This window comes from Salmo salar, chromosome 04, assembly GCF_965601325.2.
Source record: "Salmo salar chromosome 04, fSalSal1, whole genome shotgun sequence".
NCBI classification, from domain to species: domain Eukaryota; kingdom Metazoa; phylum Chordata; class Actinopteri; order Salmoniformes; family Salmonidae; genus Salmo; species Salmo salar.
Window position 1 is genome coordinate 1,548,357 of NC_138294.1, and position 25,359 is coordinate 1,573,715.

At 44.7% G+C, this 25,359-nt stretch overlaps 1 protein-coding gene across 1 annotated transcript in view; it reads right to left on the reverse strand.

The window, feature by feature from the left end:
- Positions 1–25,133, reverse strand: part of LOC123738994 (uncharacterized) — a 29,136-nt gene extending 4,003 nt beyond the window's left edge. Inside the window, exons 1-9 of the mRNA XM_082973916.1 lie at positions 24,857–25,133; positions 15,692–15,793; positions 14,977–15,441; positions 14,638–14,774; positions 6,988–7,097; positions 6,795–6,842; positions 6,651–6,698; positions 6,507–6,554; positions 6,279–6,362 (exon numbers count right to left, since the gene is read on the reverse strand). Of these exons, the coding sequence (XP_082830042.1) occupies positions 6,279–6,362; positions 6,507–6,554; positions 6,651–6,698; positions 6,795–6,842; positions 6,988–7,097; positions 14,638–14,774; positions 14,977–15,441; positions 15,692–15,793; positions 24,857–25,004 (1,190 nt within the window). The 5' untranslated portion in view covers positions 25,005–25,133. The remainder of the gene's footprint in view (positions 1–6,278; positions 6,363–6,506; positions 6,555–6,650; positions 6,699–6,794; positions 6,843–6,987; positions 7,098–14,637; positions 14,775–14,976; positions 15,442–15,691; positions 15,794–24,856) is intronic.
- Positions 25,134–25,359: the final 226 nt, after the last annotated feature.

The following is a 25,359-nucleotide window of genomic DNA, read 5'->3' on the forward strand; positions in this document are numbered from 1 at the left end:
CCATATGGGAGAATAACTACAGTAGCATGTAGCTGAACAGTCAACTCAGCCACATGGGAGAATAACCTACAGTAGCATGTAGCTGAACAGTCAACTCAGCCGTATGGGAGAATAACCTACAGTAGCATGTAGCTGAACAGTCAACTCAGCCATGTGGGAGAATAACCTACAGTAGCTGAACAGTCAACTCAGCGATATGGGAGAGTAAACTACAGTAGCTGAACAGTCAACTCAGCCATATGGGAGAGTAAACTACAGTAGCTGAACAGTCAGCTCAGCCATATGGAGAATAACCTACAGTAGCATGTAGCTGAACAGTCAACTCAGACATATGGGACAATAACCTAGAGTAGCTGAACAGACAACTCAGCCATATGGGAGAATAACCTACAGTAGCATGTAGCTGAACAGTCAACTCAGCCATATGGGAGAATAACCTACAGTAGCTGAACAGTCAACTCAGCCATATGGAGAATAACCTACAGTAGCTGAACAGTCAGCTCAGCCATATGGAGAATAACCTACAGTAGCATGTAGCTGAACAGTCAACTCAGCCATATAGAGAATAACCTACAGTAGCATGTAGCTGAACAGTCAACTCAGCCACATGGGAGAATAACCTACAGTAGCATGTAGCTGAACAGTTAACTCAGCCGTATGGGAGAATAACCTACAGTAGCATGTAGCTGAACAGTCAACTCAGCAATATGGGAGAATAACCTACAGTAGCTGAACAGTCAACTCAGCCGTATGGAGAATAACCTACAGTATCTGAACAGTCAACTCAGCCATATGGAGAAATACCTACATTAGGATGTAGCTGAACAGTCAACTCAGCCATATGGGAGAATAACGTACAGTAGCATGTAGCTGAACAGTCAACTCAGCCATATGGGAGAATAACCTACAGAAGCTGAACTGTCAACTCAGCCGTATGGAGAATAACCTACAGTGGCTGAACAGTCAACTCAGCCATATGGAGAATAACCTACAGTAACTGAACAGTCAACTCAGCCGTATGGGAGAGTAACCTACAGTAGCATGTAGCCGAACAGTCAACTCAGCCATATGGAGAATAACCTACAGTAGCATGTAGCTGAACAGTCAACTCAGCCATATGGTGTATAACCTACAGTAGCATGTAGCTGAACAGTCAACTCAGCCATATGGAGAATAACCTACAGTAGCTGAACAGTCAACCCAGCCATATGGAGAATAACCTACAGTAGTTGAACAGTCAACTCAGCCATATGGAGAATAACCTACAGTATCTGAACAGTCAACTCAGCCATATGGAGAAATACCTACAGTAGCTGAACAGTCAGCTCAGCCATATGGAGAATAACCTACAGTAGCATGTAGCTGAACAGTCATCTCAGACATATGGGACAATAACCTACAGTAGCATGTAGCTGAACAGTCAACTCAGCCATATGGGAGAATAACCTACAGTAGCATGTAGCTGAAAAGTCAACTCAGCCATATGGGAGAATAACCGACAGTAGCATGTAGCTGAACAGTCAACTCAGCCGTATGGAGAATAACCTACAGTAGTTGAACAGTCAACTCAGCCATATGGAGAAATACCTACAGTAGCTGAACAGTCAACTCAGCCGTATGGAGAATAACCTACAGTATCTGAACAGTCAACTCAGCCATATGGAGAATAACCTACAGTAGCTGAACAGTCAACTCAGCCGTATGGGAGAATAACCTACAGTAGCTGAACAGTCAACTCAGCCATATGGAGAATAACCTACAGTAGCTGAACAGTCAACTCAGCCATATGGGAGAATAACCTACAGTAGGATGTAGCTGAACAGTCAACTCAGCCATATGGGAGAATAACCTACAGTAGCTGAACAGTCAACGCAGCCATATGGAGAATAACCTACAGTGGCTGAACAGTCAACTCAACCATATGGAGAATAACCTACAGTAGCTGAACAGTCAACTCAGCCGTTTTGGAGAATAACCTACAGTAGCATGTAGCTGAACAGTCAACTAAGCCATATGGAGAATAACCTACAGTAGCCGAACAGTCAACTCAGCCATATGGAGAATAACCTACAGTAGCTGAACAGTCAACCCAGCCGTATGGAGAATAACCTACAGTACTTGAACAGTCAACTCAGCCATATGGAGAATAACCTACTCTAGGATGTAGCTGAACAGTCAACTCAGCCATATGGGAGAATAACCTACAGTAGCTGAACAGTCAACTCAGCCATATGGAGAATAACCTACAGTGGCTGAACAGTCAACTCAACCATATGGAGAATAACCTACAGTAGCTGAACAGTCAACGCAGCCGTTTTGGAGAATAACCTACAGTAGCATGTACCTGAACAGTCAACTCAGCCATATGGAGAATAACCTACAGTAGCCGAACAGTCAACTCAGCCATATGGAGAATAACCTACAGTAGCTGAACAGTCAACCCAGCCGTATGGAGAATAACCTACAGTACTTGAACAGTCAACTCAGCCATATGGAGAATAACCTACAGTAGGATGTAGCTGAACAGTCAACTCAGCCATATGGGAGAATAACCTACAGTAGCTGAACAGTCAACTCAGCCATATGGAGAATAACCTACAGTGGCTGAACAGTCAACTCAACCATATGGAGAATAACCTACAGTAGCTGAACAGTCAACTCAGCCGTTTTGGAGAATAACCTACAGTAGCATGTAGCTGAACAGTCAACACAGCCATATGGAGAATAATCTACAGTAGCCGAACAGTCAACTCAGCCATATGGAGAATAACCTACAGTAGCTGAACAGTCAACCCAGCCGTATGGAGAATAACCTACAGTAGTTGAACAGTCAACTCAGCCATATGGAGAATAACCTACAGTAGCATGTAGCTGAACAGTCAACTCAGCCATATGGGAGAGTAAACTACAGTAGCATGTAGCTGAACAGTCAACTCAGCCATATGGGAGAGTAAACTACAGTAGCTGAACAGTCAGCTCATCCATATGGAGAATAACCTACAGTAGCATGTAGCTGAACAGTCAACTCAGCCATATGTGACAATAACCTACAGTAGCATGTAGCTGAACAGTCAACTCAGCCATATGGGAGAATAACCTACAGAAGCTGAACAGTCAACTCAGCCGTATGGAGAATAACCTACAGTGGCTATACAGTCAACTCAGCCATATGGAGAATAACCTACAGTAGCTGAACAGTCAACTCAGCCGTATGGGAGAGTAACCTACAGTAGCATGTAGCCGAACAGTCAACTCAGCCATATGGAGAATAACCTACAGTAGCATGTAGCTGAACAGTCAACTCAGCCATATGGAGTATAACCTACAGTAGCATGTAGCTGAACAGTCAACTCAGCCATATGGAGAATAACCTACAGTAGCTGAACAGTCAACTCAGCCGTATGGAGAATAACCTACAGTAGCATGTAGCCGAACAGTCAACTCAGCCATATGGAGAACAACCTACAGTAGCTGAACAGTCAACCCAGCCATATGGAGAATAACCTACAGTAGTTGAACAGTCAACTCAGCCATATGGAGAATAACCTACAGTATCTGAACAGTCAACTCAGCCATATGGAGAAATACCTACAGTAGCTGAACAGTCAGCTCAGCCATATGGAGAATAACCTACAGTAGCATGTAGCTGAACAGTCAACTCAGACATATGGAGAATAACCTACAGTAGCTGAACAGTCAACTCAGCCGTATGGGAGAATAACCTACAGTAGCATGTAGCTGAACAGTCAACTCAGCCATATGGGAGAATAACCTACAGTAGCATGTAGCTGAACAGTCAACTCAGCCATATGGGAGAATAACCTACAGTAGCATGTAGCTGAACAGTCAACTCAGCCATATGGGAGAATAACCGACAGTAGCATGTAGCTGAACAGTCAACTCAGCCGTATGGAGAATAACCTACAGTAGTTGAACAGTCAACTCAGCCATATGGAGAAATACCTACAGTAGCTGAACAGTCAACTCAGCCGTATGGAGGATAACCTACAGTAGCTGAACAGTCAACTCAGCTGTATGGAGAATAACCTACAGTATCTGAACAGTCAACTCAGCCGTATGGGAGAATAACCTACAGTAGCATGTAGCTGAACAGTCAACTCAGCCATATGGGAGAATAACCTACAGTATCTGAACAGTCAACTCAGCCATATGTAGAAATACCTACAGTAGCTGAACAGTCAACTCAGCCATATGGAGAATAACCTACAGTAGCTGAACAGTCAACCCAGCCGTATGGAGAATAACCTACAGTAGTTGAACAGTCAACTCAGCCATATGGAGAATAACCTACAGTAGCATGTAGCTGAACAGTCAACTCAGCCATATGGGAGAATAACCTACAGTAGCATGTAGCTGAACAGTCAACTCAGCCGTATGTAGAATAACCTACAGTAGCTGAACAGTCAACCCAGCCGTATGGAGAATAACCTACAGTAGCTGAACAGTCAACTCAGCCATATGGGAGAATAACCTACAGTAGCATGTAGGTGAACAGTCAACTCAGCCATATGGGAGAGTAAACTACAGTAGCTGAACAGTCAGCTCAGCCATATGGAGAATAACCTACAGTAGCATGTAGCTGAACAGTCAACTCAGCCATATGGGAGAGTAACCTACAGTAGCATGTAGCTGAACAGTCAACTCAGCCATATAGGAGAGTAAACTACAGTAGCTGAACAGTCAGCTCAGCCATTGTGGAGAGTAAACTACAGTTGCATGTAGCTGAACAGTCAACTCAGCCGTATGGAGAATAACCTACAGTAGCTGAACAGTCAACTCAGCCATATGGAGAATAACCTACAGTAGCTGAACAGTCAACTCAGCCGTATGGAGAATAACCTACAGTAGCATGTAGCTGAACAGTCAACTCAGCCATATGGAGAATAACCTACAGTAGCTGAACAGTCAACTCAGCCATATGGAGAATAACCTACAGTAGCTGAACAGTCAACTCAGCCATATGGAGAATAACCTACAGTAGCTGAACAGTCAACTCAGCCATATGGAGAATAACCTACAGTAGCATGTAGCTGAACAGTCAACTCAGCCATATGGAGAATAACCTACAGTAGCTGAACAGTCAACTCAGCCATATGGAGAATAACCTACAGTAGCATGTAGCTGAACAGTCAACTCAGTCATATGGAGAATAACCTACAGTAGCTGAACAGTCAACTCAGCCATATGGAGAATAACCTACAGTAAGTGAACAGTCAACTCAGCCATATGGGAGAGTAACCTACAGTAGCTGAACAGTCAACTAAGCCATATGGGAGAGTAACCTACAGTAGCTGAACAGTCAACTCAGCCATATGGGAGAATAACCTACAGTAGCTGAACAGTCAACTCAGCCATATGGAGAATAACCTACAGTACCTGAACAGTCAACTCAGCCATATGGAGAATAACCTACAGTAGCTGAACAGTCAACTCAGCCGTATGGAGAATAACCTACAGTAGCATGTAGCTGAACAGTCAACTCAGCCATATGGGAGAATAACCTACAGTAGCTGAACAGTCAACTCAGCTATATGGGAGAATAATCTACAGTAGCTGAACAGTCAACTCAGCCATATGGAGAATAACCTACAGTAGCTGAACAGTCAACTCAGCCATATGGGAGAATAACCTACAGTAGCTGAACAGTCAACTCAGCCATATGGGAGAATAACCTACAGTAGCATGTAGCTGAACAGTCAACTCAGCCGTATGGGAGAATAACCTACAGTAGCTGAACAGTCAACTCAGCCATATGGAGAATAACCTACAGTAGCTGAACAGTCAACTCAGCCATATGGAGAATAACCTACAGTAGCTGAACAGTCAACTCAGCCATATGGAGAATAACCTACAGTAGCTGAACAGTCAACTCAGCCATATGGAGAATAACCTACAGTAGCTGAACAGTCAACTCAGCTATATGGAGAATAACCTACAGTAGCTGAACAGTCAACTCAGGATTCATTTCCTTTTACTTTGAGTCCTTAGTGGTGAATTACTACGACAATAAAGAGAACAGTCCTTCTGTTATCAGTTCATTGTATTGTTATTGCATATGTTTTGTTATTTTTATTATAATGTATTATACATTTGTATTGTTATATATTGTATGTACTTGACAAGGTAAATTGAATAAGCAGAAAAAAGTTTACGATTGATAGTACTTAGCATAATCCTATTTAGCAGTTCAGAGTACCGAGGATGAATCCTATTTCTCACAGATCCATCTGTATTTATAGGAACAGTAATAGTCCCACCATTCTCCTTTGTCTGATGTCCAGGAGTAGAAATACACACAGTTGTCAGCCACGCCACCATTAGGCTCTCCACTGTTCCAATAACTGTAGAAGAAACAACACATAGAATCAGACTGTCCACTGTTCCAATAACTGTAGAAGAAACAACACATAGAATCAGACTGTCCACTGTTCCAATACCTGTAGGAGAAACAACACACAGAATCAGGCTGTCCACTGTTCCAATACCTGTAGGAGAAACAACACATAGCATCAGACTGTCCACTGTTCCAATACCTGTAGGAGAAACAACACATAGAATCAGACTGTCCACTGTTCCAATACCTGTAGAAGAAACAACACATAGAATCAGACTGTCCACTGTTCCAATACCTGTAGGAGAAACAACACATAGAATCAGACTGTCCACTGTTCCAATACCTGAAGGAGAAACAACACATAGAATCAGACTGTCCACTGTTCCAATACCTGGAGGAGAAACAACACATATAATCAGGCTGTCCACTGTTCCAATACCTGTAGGAGAAACAACACATAGAATCAGACTGTCCACTGTTCCAATACCTGTAGGAGAAACAACACATAGAATCAGACTGTCCACTGTTCCAATACCTGTAGGAGAAACAACACATAGAATCAGACTGTCCACTCTGAACCTACTACTCCAGACAGTGACGTCATAGTGACACAGAATTCATGAATGTCTTACTTTGTGGTCAGTGGTGTGTCGTCCACCCATTTCCAGGTCCCCTCAGTAACAGAGTCAGTCAGACCAATCCAGACATAGTCATATACTCCACATAACCAATTGACCAATGTCTGTAGTTAAGGGAGAGAGACAACATTGTTAATCTCTCTCTCTCTCTCTCTCTCTCTCTCTCTCTCTCTCTCTCCTCTCTCTCTCTCTCTCTCTCTCTCTCTCTCTCTCTCTCTCTCTCTCTCTCTCTCTCTCTCTCTCTCTCTCTCTGTGTGTGTGTGCATGCTGGGAGTTTTTTGGAGTTTGAGTGTTTGGTGCGGAGGACTCTGTCCTAACTTTCTAGACTCTTTTCTTGATCTTTTTCTTACATTTTATTTTCTATGGTGGAGGGTTAATGCAATATTTGTTTTAGCGGTATCCACCGTTTTTTTTCAGAGTTAAGGTGGAAGAGGACAGAGTAAGGTTTCTGGGGTTTGCAAGGTGTGGTATGCGCGATGGCTTCTCAGCCTAGCGCGGAGGAGACAATGTCGATACGGCATGGATTCAGGTGTGTTCCTGAGAATGGAGTTAAGGTGGAGGAGGTTCTGCTCGCGGTCGGCGAACAGGTAGGAGCTGAATTTATACATTCTGCTTCTAGAATGAACAAAGCAGTGGTGGTCTTCATGAAAAGAGAAAATTTGGTTGGTAGGCTAATTGCTAGCGGAATATTTGTAAGGGATGTGTTGGTGCCAGTTTTACCTCTTTCCACCCCTTCGACAAGAGTAGTTGTTGCAAATTTACCTCCGTTTATTACGGACTATCAAATCAGGAAAGAGCTGAGTCGTTTTGGTAAGTTTGCTAGCGGGTTTCGTGTACTGTCGGCAGGTTTTCAGGCAGCTGCTGTTAAGCACGTTGTTTCGTTCCGGAGGCAAGTGTTTATGTTTCTGAACAACAATGAGCAACAGCTAAATGTGCATTTTAAAGTGAGGCATGGGGAGGGGCTCTATGCAGGGTTTGCCAGCACAGACAGTCTACGGTGTTTTGAGTGTGGGGATTTGGGGCATAAGAGCTTTGCGTGCCCACATAAAGGCCATAGACAAAGTGAGGGTACAAGCGCCGGTGGGGGAAATCGAGGTCAAAGTGCAGGGGGAAATGAGATGCAGACAGCAGAGGCTGGGCCTAGTCATACCAGGGATGGTGGGGTAGCTGAGGCTGGGTCTAGTAAGGCAAGAGATGGTGGGGTAGAGGAGGCTGGGTCTAGTCAGACTAGAGATGGTGGTGTAGTGGAGGCTGGGTCTAGTCAGGCTAGAGATGGTGGTGTAGCGGAGGCTGGGTCTAGTCAGGCTAGAGATGGTGGGGTAGTGGAGGCTAAGCCTAGTCAGGCTAGAGATGGTGGGGTAGCTGAGGCTGGGCTTAGCTATGATATGGAGGATGGTGTAAATGATGCTGGGCCTAGTCATGCTATGGAGGGTGGTGTAGAGGATGCTAGGTCTAGTCAGGTTATGCTAGTGGATGAGGAGAGTATAGTGGGGAAGTGTAAGAGACTAGGGGGGGAGGAGGAGGGTGCCAAGCGGAAAAGGAAAAAGGGTGTGGTTAAAGGCACAATGGAAATTTTGCCTGTTGCTGTGGGGGATGCCATGACCAGAGAGGAAGAGCAGGTGGTCAGGGTGGGAGATAGAGATGAGGAGGAAAGTGAGTCTGAGGAAGAGGATGAGGAGATATTTTTTTCAGACTCCTCTTCAATAGGCCCGGAGCTGACAGCCAGTCAAGCAGAGGGGTCTAAGTACACGTTGAGAGAACTGACAAAGTTCCTGAATGAGACCAAGGGGAAAAAAGTTAATCTTGAGGCTTTTTTCCCTGATTCAAGAAAGTTTGTACGATCAGTACAACATGCTGTGAAAAATGAGGGGCATGGTGTCCTCTCACCCAGGAAACGGTTTAGGTTGAGGAAGTGGGTCACAACAGTGCGTAAGGGTTTACCTTCGGACACTGTTTAGATGTATACTTTCTTTCTGACACTGGGACTTTTGAGCTTTGCTATTGGTCTTTTTTCTCTGCTGGCTTTTCTCCCACTTCTTATGGAGACTCTTCGCGTAGGCTCGCTCAATATAAATGGCGCCAGAGATGCGGGAAAGAGGAGTGTGTTGGGTGAATATGTAAAACAAAAAAAAGTACAGGTGTTGTTTCTGCAGGAGACACATAGTGATGTGTTGAATGAAGTCGATTGGGGGCTCTGGTGGAAAGGGGCAAGTGTGTTGAGCCATGGGACAAATCTTAGTGCAGGAGTGGCAGTCCTTTTTGCACCGGGTCTGTCTGTAAAAATTTGCTCCTCAAAGGAGGTGTGTAGGGGTAGGCTCCTTGTTGTTAAAGCAGAAATTAACAACATGGGTTTTGTCTTTATAAATGTGTATGCGCCTAACACAGGGAGAGAAAAAGGGGTTCTATTTGGGAGTCTTAGACAGGAACTCTCACAGGTAGCGCCTGAGGAGACACTGGTGGTCGGAGGGGACTGGAACTTCACAATGTATTTTACAAAAGACAGAAATGGGGAAGAGCCTCATTCAGTGTCAGTGGGAGTGTTAAGGGACATTATTAATCAGTTCGACTTAGTGGATGTTTGGAGAACTAAACATCCGAACACAAGACAGTACACATGGGTGAAGGTTTTTGGGGCTAGGGTGGGTGCAGCCCGACTTGATCGGTTTTATATGTCTAGGAATCGGAGCAATAGGCTGTTGGGCGCTACCATTCTCCCGGTGGGGTTTTCCGATCATCACATAACCATGGCTCGGCTGTCTATTTCACCAGGGCCCCGGCAGGTATCCTATTGGAAATTCAATGTAAAGCTCTTACAAGATGCCACTTTTTGCGCAGGTTTCCAGACCTTCTGGGAAAGGTGGAGGCAGCAAATAGAGGAGTATGAGTCTCTGAGCCAATGGTGGGATGTGGGGAAAGTCCAAATTCGGCTTTTCTGTCAACAATACACAGCTCTCTCATCCTCAGAGGCTAGGAGAGTATTGGGGGAACTAGAGCGGTGTATTAGTGAGATGGAGGTAGAGATGGTGGGGCAAGGCAATGTAGGCCTCCAGGCTAATTTAGCTGAATTACGCAGGGACCTGGGCAGTTTTTTCCAGGTTAAAGCAAAGGGAGCACTTGTAAGAGCTAGATTCTCCATGCTCAATGAGATGGATGCTCCCAGCTCCTTCTTCTTTGGTTTGGAAAGACAGAGCAGTGAAACCAAAGGTATGCATTGTCTACGGCTGTCTGATGGGCGGGTGACCTCTGTGGTGGGTGAGATGCGGGAGCGGACTGTGGAGTTTTATACTGAATTGTATAGGGCAGAAGAGTGTGATCCTTTGTGTGCTCAGGTCTTGTTCACAGGACTCCCTAAACTCTCTCTGGCACAGAGGGACGATTTGGACGTTCCTCTGTTGTCCCATGAACTGGCAGAGGCCGTAACCCAGATGTCCCCCGGTCGTGCACCGGGGGTCGATGGACTCCCAGTGGAGTTTTATAAAAAATTCTGGGGAATAATTGGACAGGACTTCTTTTGCGTGTTGCGTGAATGCATCGGGGTAGGAGAGTTGCCGATGAGCTGCCGTCGGGCGGCTCTGACTCTCCTGCCCAAAAAAGGGGACTTGTGTGAACTTAAGAACTGGAGGCCTGTGGCATTGCTCTGTGCGGACTACAAGATATTTGCCAAGGTCCTCTCTAACAGACTGAAGTCCCACTTGGACTCGATGGTACTTAAGGACCAAACATATTGTGTACCGGGACGCTCAATCACGGACAACCTGTTCTTAATTAGGGACATGTTGGACTTGTCGAGAGGTTCTAATGTGAACTTTGGACTGGTCTCTTTAGATCAAGAGAAGGCTTTTGACAGAGTGGACCATGAATATCTGTTTAATGTGATGTCTGTGTTTGGGTTTGGGAGGAGTTTTTTGACCTGTGTGAAGCTATTGTATGCTGGGGCGTCATGTATGGTTAAGGTGGGAGGGGGGCTCAGTAGGCCAGTCTGGGTGAGACGGGGCATTAGACAAGGATGCCCTCTATCTGGGCAGTTATACACACTAGCCATTGAGCCTTTTTTAGGACTGCTACACAGGAGACTGCAGGGAGTGTGCTGGACAGGTATGGGTGTGGTGACAGCCATAGCAGTGTCAGCATATGCAGATGATGTTTCTGTGATGGTCAGGGATGGTAAGGATATGCAGGCACTGGAGACCAGTCTGAAGGTGTACGAGGGAGCTTCATCAGCTAAGGTAAACTGGGGCAAGAGCAAAGCTCTGTTATGTGGGGCATGGGGGGATAGGGCTCCTCCTCTGCTTCCAGGGGGTTTGCAGTGGGGTTGTGAAGGGCTTAAAGTGTTGGGGGTGTACCTGGGCTCGGAGAGGTGGGTCAGGAAGAACTGGGAGGGGCTGTCACAGGCAGTGGTGTCAAGACTGGCCAGGTGGAGGTGGCTCCTGTCCCAAGTGTCATATAGAGGGAGGGTGCTGATAATTAACAACCTGGTGCCATCTTCCCTGTGGCATAAACTGGCTGTCCTCAACCCCCCCGCCGGTCGGCTCGCAGGCCTGCAACGCAAGCTGGTGGACTTCTTCTGGTCGGGCCATCACTGGCTGAGGGCGGCAGTGTTGTATATGACCGTCCACGAATGAGGACAGGGCCTGGTGGAACTGGAGAGCAGGATGGCTGCTTTCCGGCTAAAGGCGGCACAGAGACTGCTGTACCATACTGATGTTGGCTGGAGGGAACCAGCATGCGCGCTGCTGAGGAGAGCTGGAGATTTAGGGTTGGACCGGCAGCTGTTCCTCATGAAGCTGGAGAGGCTGAGTACAGCAGGTCTCTCAGATTTTTACTCTGCGGTGCTGAGGGCCTGGCAGCTGCTAAGGCACACACGAGAAGGGGGTGTGGAGCCTGGGCTGTGGGTGTGGGAGGAGCCTATCTTCCACAACCCAGCCATCCCTCTGAGATCGGTCCAGTCGGCCACCCTGCAGAGGCAACTGATGGCAGGGGGTGTAAAAAGGCTGGGTGACTTGAGACTCCTGGGAGAGGAGGGGTGGAAAAGCCCGGAAGTCTTGGCACAGCAAACAGGAATAACGTCTCTTAGGCTGCTGGAGAGATTCCTGGAGGAGGTCCAGGAGGCACCGTCTGAGCCGGTAAGGGGGATGTTTGAGCAGCCAAAGGGAGAGGGGCCACCAATGTTTCCGCCACTGCAGGTGACGGCAGAGACTGGAGACTGGCAAAGGGGTCTGGAGGACTTGTTAGATTTTAACACTCCGAGCCTGGGGGAGTTTGAAGGGGTGGGAGGTAAAGCCCTCTACAACCTCTGTGTTAAGGTGAGGAACATTAGGAGCCTAACAGGAGTGAAGGCACATCAGTGGCAGGGTGTATGTGGAGCGGAGAGTATGGTGGGTTTTAGATGGAGGGGGCTCTACAAACCCCCAGTACCAAAGAGGTCAGGGGACCTCCAGTGGAGGGTTCTTCATGGAGCCCTGGCCACTAACAGCTGGTTGGCACGGGTTGAACCGGGAGCCGGGCAGGAGTGTCCTTTCTGTAAAATGAAAGAAACTGTGATTCATGTGTTTTCTGTGTGCACCAGATTAATGCCATTAATGTCTCTGTTGGAATGTCTGTGTGAGAGGTTGGGGGTGGTCTTTACTGGTGGGGTGTTCATAATGGGATACAGGTATTCAAGTAAGGAGAAGGAAAAATGTGTTTTGTTGAATTTTCTGTTTGCTCAGGCAAAGTTAGCTATTTGGCTAACAAGGAGGAACAGGGTCAAAGGTGGGGGGATAACAGACCCTTTATTATTGTTTAATGGGATGGTCTCTGCGCGCCTTAGGGTTGAGTTTGAGTTCTATAAAATGATAAAAAGTGTGGAGATGTTTCAGGAGATATGGTGTGTTGGGGGGGCTGTCTGTATAGCTGGGGAAGATGTTTTGGATATACGGTTGTAGGAGTGGGTATTGTCTTGAGTATTGTGATGTTGGTTTGTATCATGTGGTTGCTGGAAAGGCAAGTATGGTACATGTATGCATTACAGGATGTATTTTTGGTTTTATTTTTAAGGGGGAGGTTGGGTGGTGAGTTTTAAATGAAATGAGAATGTTTCAGTAAAGAAAGTCAAAAGCTCTCTCTCTCTCTCTCTCTCTCTCTCTCTCTCTCTGAAACATATGTTTACATTGTCAAAGCAAGTTAACTAGATTATAAACAAAACTGAAATAAACAATACAAATGAACAGTAAACATTATACTTACAAAAGTTCCAAAACAATAAAGATATTTCAAATGTCATATTATTTGCAAGTAGTTAAAGTACTAAATAAATCAATAAAGATAGTAAAGAAAATAAAAATGCAAATCAATTTATAAAATTTCTGACATGCGTTTTTCTGGATATTTTTGTTGTTATTCTGTCTCTCACTGTTCAAATAAACCAACCATTAGAATTATAGACTGATCCTTTCTTTGTCAGTGGGCAAACGTACAAAATCAACAGAGGATCAAATACTTTTTTCCCCCACTGTAGCCGGTCTTCTGTTGAGTGCCAGGTGTGCCTACGGCGGCCTTTCTCAATACAAGGCTATACTCACTGAGTCTGTATATAGTCAAAGCTTTCCTTAAGTCTGGGTCAGTCACAGGGGTCAGGTATTCTACCACTGTGTTCTCTCTGTTTAGAGCCAGATATCATTCTAGTTTGCTCTATTTTTTTGTTAATACTTTCTAACATGTCAAGTAATTATTATTTGTGTAATTGTGTTGCTGTCCTGGTGCTCTGTGGGGTCTGTTTGTGTTTTTGAACAGAGACCCAGGACCAGCTTGCTTAGGGGACTCTTCTCCAGATTCATCTCTCTGTAGGTGATGGCTTTGTTATGGAAGGTTTGGGAATCGCTTCCTTTTAGGTGGTTGTAGAATTTAACGACTCTTTTCTGGAATTTGATAATTAGCGGGTATCGGCCTAATTCTGCTTTGTATGCATCATTTGGTGTTTTACATTGTACACAGAGGATATTTTTTTAGAATGATGTATGCAGAGTCTCAATTTGATGTTTGTCCCATTTTGTGAATTCTTGGTTGGTGAGCGGCAATGGGTTCTATAACTGATTAAAACAATGTTTAGCCAGATCCTAATTGGTATGTCAATTTTATGTTCCTTCTGATGGCATAGAAGGCCCTTCTTGCCTTGTCTCTCAGATCGGTCACAGCTTTGTGGAAGTTACCTGTGGAGCTGATGTTTAGACCGAGATATGTATAGTTTTGTGTGCTCTAGGGCAACGGTGTCTAGATGGAATTTTTATTCATGGTCCTGGCAACTGGACCTTTTATGGAACACCCATTATTTTTGTCTTACTGAGATTTACTGTCAGGGCCCAGGTCTGTCAGGGCCCAGGTCTGATAGAATCTGTGCAGAAGATCTAGGTGCTGCTGTTGGCCCTCCTTGGTTGGGGACAGAAGCTCCAGATCATCAGCAAACAGTAGACATTTGACTTCAGATTATAGTAGGGTGAGACCGGGTGCTGCAGACTGTTCTAGTGCCCTCGTCAATTCGTTGATATATATGTTGAAGAGGGTGGGGCTTAAGCTGCATCCCTGTCTCACTCTCTTTTTGTCTCTCACTCACTCACTCACTCACTCACTCACTCACTCACTCACTCACCCTCTCGCTTTGTCACACACCTGTTTCTCTTCGCTGTTGATGACCACCAGGTCTGCTCCTCTATTTCTGCAGTCCTGTCTGCTCTCCTCCCAGGATTTGTACTCAGTAGAGACGTAGTAACAACTGCTACCAAGCTTCTTCCATTCTTGCGGACACACTAGAAGTTGAACATTTCTTGCTTTAGTCACTTTAATACGACGTTTAATTAAGTATCAATCAAACACTCAAGGAAGACACTAACTAATGGACGGTTTGGAAGCATCATTTTTCATTTAATATAAGTTAAATTCCTGTCTGTAAGTGACGTGAACTGATACAGAGACTGTCAAACAGAATAGTCATGAGACTATTTGACTCACCTTTCTCAACTAAAGATTGTTTCAGACGTTCTATCTCTTTCTGTAGCTGGTCTCTCTCTTTGGTCAGGGTGTTGTATCTGGTCTGTAGCTGGTCTCTCTCTTTGGTCAGGGTGTTGTAGCTGGTCTGTAGCTGGTCTCTCTGTTTGGTCAGGGAGTTGTTGCTAGTCTGTAGCTGGTCTCTCTCTTTGATCAGGGTGTTGTAACTGGTCTGTAGCTGGTCTCTCTCTTTGGTCAGGGTGTTGTAACTGGTCTGTAGCTGGTCTCTCTCTTTGATCAGGGTGTTGTAACTGGTCTGTAGCTGGTCTCTCTCTTTGGTCAGGGTGCTGTTGCTAGTCTGTCGCTGGTCTCTCTCTTTGGTCAGGGTGTTGTTGCTAGTCTGTAGCTGGTCTCTCAAGTTGTTGCCGCTGGTCTGTAACTGGTCTCCATCTTTGGTCAGGGTGTTGTAACTGGTCAATTGGTTTCTCTCTGAAATAATGAGATCATTGAACAAGGTAACAGTGGAAAAGTTAATCAGACATTACCAAGGTTGGGGTCAGTTGCATTCAATTCCAGTCAATTCAGGAAATACACTGGAATTCCAATTGATTTCCAATTTTTGGAATTTAAATTTGGCTTACTTTCTGAATGGAATTGACTGAAATGTAAATGTAATTGAACCCTGGTCATTACATCACTGATGATGAAGAATGTTTGAGTGAGAACATATCAAACTCACGGTAGAGTAACAGGCCTATGATCCCAGCCAGTAGGAGAACACACAGCAGCCCCAGACACACTGCAACAGCTCCAGAGTATCTCTTCCACCACTGACAAAACACTGAAGCACAAATGATTACCATAAGAACTTGCTCTTTATCAGCGTTGTAGTTGGTTTCTACATATGTGTCCAGTTTCTCTTTGAAAAACGCATGGTTGACATGGAACAGACCACCAGAACTGAGTTCCAGAACCTCTAACAGATGATTGGCTTGAACATAATGCAGAGTCCAGGTACCCAAATGACTGCCGGCACCTATTTCAATCAAAATGAAACGTAATTTGTCATTTGATTGGTAAACAACAGGTGTATGCTAATAGTAAAATGCTGAATTACGGGTCCTTTTCCAACAATGCCGAGTTGAAGATACAACATTTAAAATAGCGACACAATAAATAAATACACAGTGAAAAAACTAAGAAGAATAACAAGTCAAAATAACATGGCTACAGTGCATTTGGAAAGTTTTCAGACCTCTTGACTTTTTCTACATTTTGTTACGCCTTATTCTAAAATGGATTCAATTGTTTTTTTCCCTCATCCATAAAAATTGTCTTGATCAATCTAGACACAGAGCCTTTTTGGTACAATGTTCACTAGTATTCGAGCAGCAGCCCAACTCTTATGGTAGTGAACGGGTCAAGATTTCCTTCCTGACTGGCTGCCTCCGTGTAGCTCGGCCGGGCCCGTCTCTCTCCAGAGGAGAGGCAGCGGCAAATCAGCACTAGAAGCTGCCTGTTCTGTGGCCAGGTTGGTCACTTTGTCTCCACTTGTTCCCTGCGTCCAGCAAAAGTGGTGCTCAGCAGTAGTGGGGGATATACTGTTGAGCCAAATCGCCGGCCCATCTCCCCCCAGACCCCTGCTTGACGGCGCCCTCGTGTTGCAGAGCCTGGCTTTTCCCTCTGCCTGCTCTCACTGACTCAGGCGCCGAAGAGAGTTTCCTGGACTGTGGTGTCGTTAACAGTCGGGCTTGGACACTGTTCCACTCGATTCACCCCTTGATTCCAACGCTCACAACGGACAGCTCCTCGCCCGTCTTTTTATTTTATTTTTTATTTCACCTTATTATTGACATACAGTCAATAATACAGTAGAAAAATAACTCTATATACAATGTGAGCAAATGAGGTGAGATAAGGGAGGTAAAGGCAAAAAAAGGCCATGGTGGCAAAGTAAATACAATATTGCAAGTAAAACACTGGAATGGTAAATTTGTAGTAGAAGAAAGTGCAAAGTAGAAATAGAGATAATGGGGTGCAAAGGAGCAAAATAAATAAATACAGTAGGGGAAGTGGTAGTTGTTTGGGCTAAATTATAGATGGGCTACGTACAGGTGCAGTGATCTGTGAGCTGCTCTGACAGCTGGTGCTTAAAGCTAGTGAGGGAGATAAGTGTTTCCAGCTTCAGAGATTGTTGTAGTTCGTTCCAGTCATTGGCAGCAAAGAACTGGAAGGAGAGACGGCCAAAGGAGGAATTGGCTTTGGGGGTGACCAGAGAGATATACCTGCTGGAGTGCGTGCTACAGGTGGGTGCTGCTATGGTGACCAGTGAGCGGAGAGAAGGGGGGACTTTACCTAAGCAGGGTCTTGTAGATGACCTGGAGCCAGTGGGCTTGGCGGAGATTATGAAGCGAGGGCCAGCCAACGAGAGCGTACAGGTCGCAGTGGTGGGTAGTATATGGGGCTTTGGTGACAAAACGGATGGCACTGTGATAGACTGCATCCAGTTTGTTGAGTAGGGTATTGGAGGCTATTTTGTAAATGACATCGCCGAAGTCGAGGATCGGTAGGATGGTCAGTTTTACGAGGGTATGTTTGGCAGCATGAGTGAAGGATGCTTTGTTGCGAAATAGGAAGCCAATTCTAGATTTAACTTTGGATTGGAGATGTTTGATGTAAGTCTGGAAGGAGAGTTTACAGTCTAACCAGACACCCAGGTATTTGTAGTTGTCCATATATTCTAAGTCAGAACCGTCCAGAGTAGTGATGCTGGACAGGCGGGCAGGTGCAGGCAGCGATCGGTTGAAAAGCATGCATTTAGTTGTTTAGGAGCAGTTGGAGGCCACGGAAGGAGAGTTGTATGGCATTGAAGCTCGTCTGGAGGGTTGTTAACGGGATCGATTTGACAACATCCGGTGAAATGGCAGAGCGCCAAATTAAAAAAAATATATTTAAAATATTTAACTTTCAAGTGCACACACCAAATTAAAGCTGAACTTCTTGTTTTTCTAGCCACCGTGTCAGATTTCAACATGGCTTTACGGCGAAAGCAAACCATGCTATAATCTCAGGACAGCACCCCATCAAACAAACACTGACAATCATATTTCATCCCGCCAGGCGCGACACAAAACTCAGAAATAACATATAATTAACGCCTTGCCTTTATCTCGCCATCACGGTGGACAACTCCATTGTGTCCTCCTCCCAGAGTGCTAAGAGCCTCGGCGTGACCCTGGACAACACCCTGTCGTTCTCCGCTAACATCAAGGCGGTGACCCGATCCTGTAGGTTCATGCTATACAACATTCGCAGAGTACGACCCTGCCTTACACAGGAAGTGGCGCAGGTCCTAATCCAGGCACTTGTCATCTCCCGTCTGGATTACTGCAAATCCCTGTTGGCGGGGCTCCCTGCCTGTGCCATCAAACCCCTACAACTCATCCAGAACGCCGCAGCCCGTCTGGTGTTCAACCTTCTCAAGTTCTCTCACGTCACCTCGCTCCTCCGCACACTCCACTGGCTTCCAGTTGAAGCTCGCATCTGCTACAAGACCATGGTGCTTGCCTACGGAGCTGTGAGGGGAACGGCACCTCCGTACCTTCAGGCTCTGATCAGGCCCTACACCCAAACAAGGGCACTGCGTTCATCCACCTCTGGCCTGCTGGCCCCCCTACCGCTGCGGAAGCACAGTTCCCGCTCAGCCCAGTCAAAACTGTTCGCTGCTCTGGCACCCCAATGGTGGAACAAGCTCCCTCACGACGCCAGGACAGCGGAGTCAATCACCACCTTCCGTAGACACCTGAAAACCCACCTCTTTAAGGAATACCTGGGATAGGATATAGTAATCCTTCTAACCCCCCCCGCCCCCCCCCCCAAAAAAACATATAGATGTACTATTGTAAAGTGGTTGTTCCACTGGATATCTTAAGGTGAATGCACCAATTTGTAAGTCGCTCTGGATAAGAGCGTCTGCTAAATGACGTAAATGTAAATGTAAAAATGACGAGCTTCTTCTGTTGGCACTCCAATATGTCCCATAAACATCACAAATGGTCCTTTTGTTTGATTAATTCCGTCGTTATATATCCAAAATGTCCACGTTTGATCCAGGAGAAACACCGGTAACAACTTGCGCAATATGACTACAAAATCTCTCAGAAATTACCTGTAATCTTTGTCCCAGCACTTCAAACAACTTTCCTAATACAACTTTAGGTATTTTTTTACGTAAATAATCGATAAAATTTAAGACGGGATAAACTGCGTTCAATACCGGAGGAAAACAAAGTGGAGAGTGTTTTTCAGGTCACGCGCCTCTATCAAACAGTACACTTCACTCGACCCTCTTTCTGAACAGGGCTACTTCTTCATTACACAAAGGAAAAACATCAACAAATTTTTAAAGACTGTTGACATCCAGTGGAAGCGATAGGAACTGCAAGCAACTGCCTTAAAATTCTAGATTCTCAATGAAAACCCATGCATATATTTATTGGCTTTGGATAGAAAACACCCTAAAGTTTCTAAAACTGTTTGAATGGTGTCTGAGTATAACAGAACTCAAATGGCAGGCCAAAACCTGAGAAGATTCCATACATATGACTATTTTACACCATTTTAAAGACAAGACTCTCCTTTATCTAACCACACTGTCCGATTTCAAAAAGGCTTTACAACAAAAGCAAAACATTAGATTATGTCAGGAGAGTATCCAGCCAGAAATAATCTGATACCCATTTGTCAAGCTAGCATATAATGTCACAAAAAACAAAACCACAGCTAAATGCAGCACTAACCTTTGATGATCTTCATCAGATGACAACCCTAGGACATTATGTTATACAATACATGCATGTTTTGTTCAATGAAGTTCATATTTATTTCAAAAACCAGCTTTTTACATTAGCATGTGACGTTCAGAACTAGCATTCCCACCGAACACTTCCGGTGAATTTACTAAATTACTCACGATAAACGTTCACAAAAAACATAACAATTATTTTAAGAATTATAGATACAGAACTCCTTTATGCAATCGCGGTGTCCGATTTTAAAATAGCTTTTCGGTGAAAGCACATTTTGCAATATTCTGGGTAGATAGCTCGCCATCACGGGCTAGCTAATTTGACACCCACCAAGTTTGGTGCTCACCAAACTCAGATTTACTATAAGAAAAATTGGATTACCTTTGCTGTTCTTCATCAGAATGCACTCCCAGGACTTCTACTTCAACAACAAATGTTGGTTTGTGTCACGTCCTGACCAGCAGGTGGAGTAGGTGTATAAGTGTTGGTCAGGGCGTGGCAGAAAAGTTGTGTTTTCTTTGTTCTGTCTAGGTTGGGTGTTTCTATGTAGAGGTAATTGGGGTGGACTTCCAATTGAAGGCAGCTGTGTGGTGTTGCCTTTGATTGGAAGTCCTATATTAGTTGGGTGTGTTTGTCTGTGTGTTTGTGGGGAATTGTTGTGAGCACTGCTTTTTTTGGTTTAGCCTGCTACACTGTCGTATCGTGAGTACTGTTCATTGTTTTGTTTATTGTTTTTTCAGTGGATGCTTTACTCCTTTTAAAAAAAATTAAAATATGAGCATCCATATTCCCGCTGCGCCTTGGTCCTCCTTTCAACAGCACAATGGATTATGTGACAGAATTTCCCACCAACACAGGACCAAGCAGCGGAAGAATTCTGGCGAGGACTGGGGAACACGACGGGTAAGGGAGACCGAGAGGCACCCCCAAGAATTTTTTAGGGGGGGGCACAAGGGCTGTGTGACGGGGCAAGATTGGAAACCCAGGCCAGCGCCCCGTACCCTTGTTAAAAGTAAACAGACTGGACAGGTCCCGTGCTTTGGGGTAGGTGCCATGGTAGGGCCTGGTATTTTTAGGCCAGTAGGCTCAATACCAGCACCCCGCACGTGCCAGGGGAAAGTAGGCATCGAGCCAGCACCGGAGATGCCAACCCTGCGCTTAAGACTGCCAGTGCGACTCAACGGTCCGGTGTTTCCCGTTACACGCACTAGCCTTGAGGTGCGTGTTCCCAATCTGGTACGCCCAGTACCAGCACCACGCACCAGGCTTCAAGTGCGTAAACCCAGCCTCGCCAGTCAACAGTCACCAGAGCTGCCCGCCAGTCAACAGTCGCCAGAGCTGCCCGCCAGTCAACAGTCGCCAGAGCTGCCCGCCAGTCAACAGTCGCCAGAGCTGCCCGCCAGTCAACAGTCGTCAGAGCTGCCCGCCAGTCAACAGTCGTCAGAGCTGCCCGCCAGTCAACAGTCGTCAGAGCTGCCCGCCAGTCAACAGTCGTCAGAGCTGCCCGCCAGTCAACAGTCGCCAGAGCTGCCCGCCAGTCAACAGTCGCCAGAGCTGCCCGCCAGTCAACAGTCGCCAGAGCTGCCCGCCAGTCAACAGTCGCCAGAGCTGCCCGCCAGTCAACAGTCGCCAGAGCGGCCCGACCGCCCCGAACCGCCGGAGCGGCCGGACCGCCCCGAGCCGCCGGAGCGGCCGGACCGCCCCGAGCTGCCGGACTGTCCCGACTGCCTGCAACGGCCAGAACCTGAGCCGCCTCCAACATAGGTGGGTTGGGGAGGGGGGATGTAGCACAGTGCCGTCGTTGACGGCAGCCACCCTCCCTTCCCTCCCTGTAGTTAGGGGGAAATTTACGGGTTGTTTTGGGTGTTCTGTATTTTTTCTTTTGAAGGTGCATTCGGGGTCTGCACCTTTAGGGGGGGGGGGGGTAATGTCACGTCCTGACCAGCAGGTGGAGTAGGTGTATAAGTGTTGGTCAGGGCGTGGCAGAAGAAGTTGTGTTTTCTTTGTTCTGTCTAGGTTGGGTGTTTCTATGTAGAGGTAATTGGGGTGGACTTCCAATTGAAGGCAGCTGTGTGGTGTTGCCTTTGATTGGAAGTCCTATATTAGTTGGGTGTGTTTGTCTGTGTGTTTGTGGGGAATTGTTGTGAGCACTGCTTTTTTTGGTTTAGCCTGCTACACTGTCGTATCGTGAGTACTGTTCATTGTTTTGTTTATTGTTTTTTCAGTGGATGCTTTACTCCTTTTTTTTAAATTAAAATATGAGCATCCATATTCCCGCTGCGCCTTGGTCCTCCTTTCAACAGCACGATGGATTATGTGACAGTTTGGTTCCAAATAATCCATAGTTATATCCAAATAGCGGCGTTTTGTTTGTGCGTTCAAGACACTATCCGAAGGGTAACGAAGGGTGACGCGCCGGCGCATATCGTGACAAAAAAATTCAAAATATTCCATTACCGTACTTCGAAGCATGTCAAACGCTGTTTAAAATCAATTTTTATGCGATTTTTCTCGTAAAATAGCGATATTATTCCGACCGGGAGACGTCGTTTTCGTTCAAAGACTGAAAATGTAAAATGGACTCTTCACGTGCACGCCCGTCTCATTGTTCTCAGATCGACGACTATCCAAATGCGCTACTGTTTTTCAGCCTGGGACTGCAGAGTCATCATTCAACGTTCTGGCGCCTTCTGAGAGCCTATGGGAGCCTTAGAAAGTGTCAAGTTACAGCAGAGATCCTCTATTTTCGATAGAGATGACAAAGAAAGCCAAGAAATGGTCAGACAGGGTACTTCCTGTACAGAATCTTCTCAGGTTTTGGCCTGCCATATGAGTTCTGTTATACTCACAGACACCATTCAAACAGTTTTAAAACTTTAGGGTGTTTTCTATCCAAATCAAACAATTATATGCATATTCTAGTTTCTGGGCAGGAGTAATAAACAGATTACATCGGGTACGTTTTTTATCCGGCCGTGAAAATACTGCCCCCTATCCATAACAGGTTAAATACATTTTAGAATAATGCTGTAACGTAACAAAATTTGGAAAAAGTCAAGGGGTGTGAATACTTTCTGAATGCACTGTATATACAGGGAGTACCAGGACCAAGCTGATGTGTAGGGGTATGAGGTAATAGAGGTAGCTATGTACAGGGAGTACCAGTACCAAGCAGATGTGAAGGGGTACGAGGTAATAGAGGTAGCTATGTACAGGGAGTACCTACCGATGTGTAGGGGTACGAGGTAATAGAGGTAGCTAGTGCCATCAGAAAAGTGCCTTTTTCCACATTTTGTTGTTACTGACTGACTTTTAAATGATGTTTTATCACTGACCTGCACACAATACCCCATAATGTCAAAGAGGAATTATGTTTATATATATATATATAAATATATATATATATATATATATATATATATATATATATATATAACATAATATTTATATATAACATAATATTTATATACTGACCTGTTATAACATATAAGGTTTTATATATAAAATGAAAAACTGAAATGTTTTGATTCAATAAGTATTCAACCACTTCAACCTAAATAAGCTCATTTATAATAAGTCATTTGCTTACAAGTCACATAATAAGTTGCAATGAATCACTCTGCTTGCAATTATAGTGTTTAACCCTCTAGAGTCTGAGCCGGGGGAGGGGAGGGTCTGAGCCAACATATGGAATTGTTTTAAGATACCAAGGATTATTTAGCTATTTGATTTATAATTTTAAGACCCATTAATGTATAAAAACAAATGTGAAAAAATTATTACATGAAGCATTGAATTTGGCATTTACGCTATTAGCCAATGGAAACACATTGAATAACAGGTTCACGACATGGAACAACAGATAGTCCCCAAAAATATCAAAAGGATGTTTGTTCTGAAGTGCCCTAAATCTGAGAGATATTAGAAAGATCAGGAAACATGTAATTTTTTTTACATATATTTATCCCCTTATTTTAGGCACTAAACTATCTCCATATATACTTCCATTCACTTTCTTTTTACTGGTACCAGGGACCTTCAGAGTGGTGTGAGGCTTGTGGACGTCCTAAATGGAGAACCCCATCCCGTTTGTGAGAGTCTCATCTTTCAATAGAGGGGTTATAATAGTTTGTAGGCCAAACCGTTCAGATGCTACGTAAGATTTTGAGAGAAGACCGATTTTCAGGATGTCTCATGGTCTGACAAACATCGCTCTAGCTCTGCCACATTTCACCACAGATACAGAAGGGTGATATCTGAGGATGGATCAACATTGTAGTTACTCCACAATACTAACCTACTTGACAGAGTGAAAAGAAGGAAGCTTGTACAGAATAAAAAATATTCCAAAACATGCATCTTGTTTGCAACAAGGCACTTAAGTAATACTGCAAAGAAATGTGGCAAAGCAATTCACTTTTTGTACTGAATACAGGGGGGCAATCCAACACAACACATTACTGAGTACTTCTCTCAATAGTTTCAATCATAGTGGTGGCTGCATCATGTTATCGGTATGCTTGTAATTGTTAAGGAATGGGGAGTTTTTCAGGATAAAATGTTTTATAGAATGGAGCTCAGTACAGGAAAAATCCTAGAAGAAAACTTGGTTCAGTCTGCTTTCCACCAGACAACCAACAACACAAGACCAAATCTACACTGGAGTTTGCAGAGTTACAGTTGTGATCTAAATCTGCTTGCAAATCTATGGTAAGACTTCAAAATGGTTGCCAAGCAATGATCAACAACCAATTTGACAGAGCTTGAAGAAATTTGAAAAGAAAAAGCTCTTAGAGATTCAACTTACCCAGAGACTCACAGTTGTAATCGCTGCCAAACGTGATTCTAACATGTATTGACTTGGGTGTGAATATTTATGTAAATGAGAAATGTCTGTATTTATGTTGTGTGTGGTGTCAGTGTCAGTACATGTGAGCCTGTTGTAGAATCCAGTGTGTATGCATATAGTCAGTGTAGGAAATGTAGTGCAAAAAAGTTGTGTGTGTGTGCGGGTGCATGTGTGTGTGTGTGTGCATGTGTGTGTTGGGGTGTAAGTGTGTGTCAGTGTCAAGCACTATACCAGGATAAACTGTTACCTGAATGTTGATCACCAACTCCATCCTTCTTGCAGGGCATGATGGGTCTTTCGTTGTTGTATATTTGATCATTAAAATCCATGGTCTCTATTTCATTTATTTTTTTGCCTCTAAATCCATCGCTGTTTTCATAGATTTCCTCTGACATCTTTACACACGTGTGTTCAAATGCAGTAACTTCTACTGTTGTAACTTCTACTGCTGTAACTTCTACTGCTGTAAAGTCTGCTGTTATCTCAGTTGTAGGTTTGTGTCTGTTCTCTGCACAGCTGGAGCCTCTGTGTGACTCAGTCTAATGTAAGAGACAGTTTTAACTGTCAACCTCATTAAAGGGGAAACTGTCTAACCAATAGTATGACACTAACCACCACCATGTGACTCCAGACTTATTTTCTGAGAACCATGTTTGTTTCCCACAGTGAAGATTAGTTTGTATATTTAGTTTATGTTAGTTTAGTTTACCACAGTGCAGATTAGTTCGTATATTTAGTGGATTCTACTAA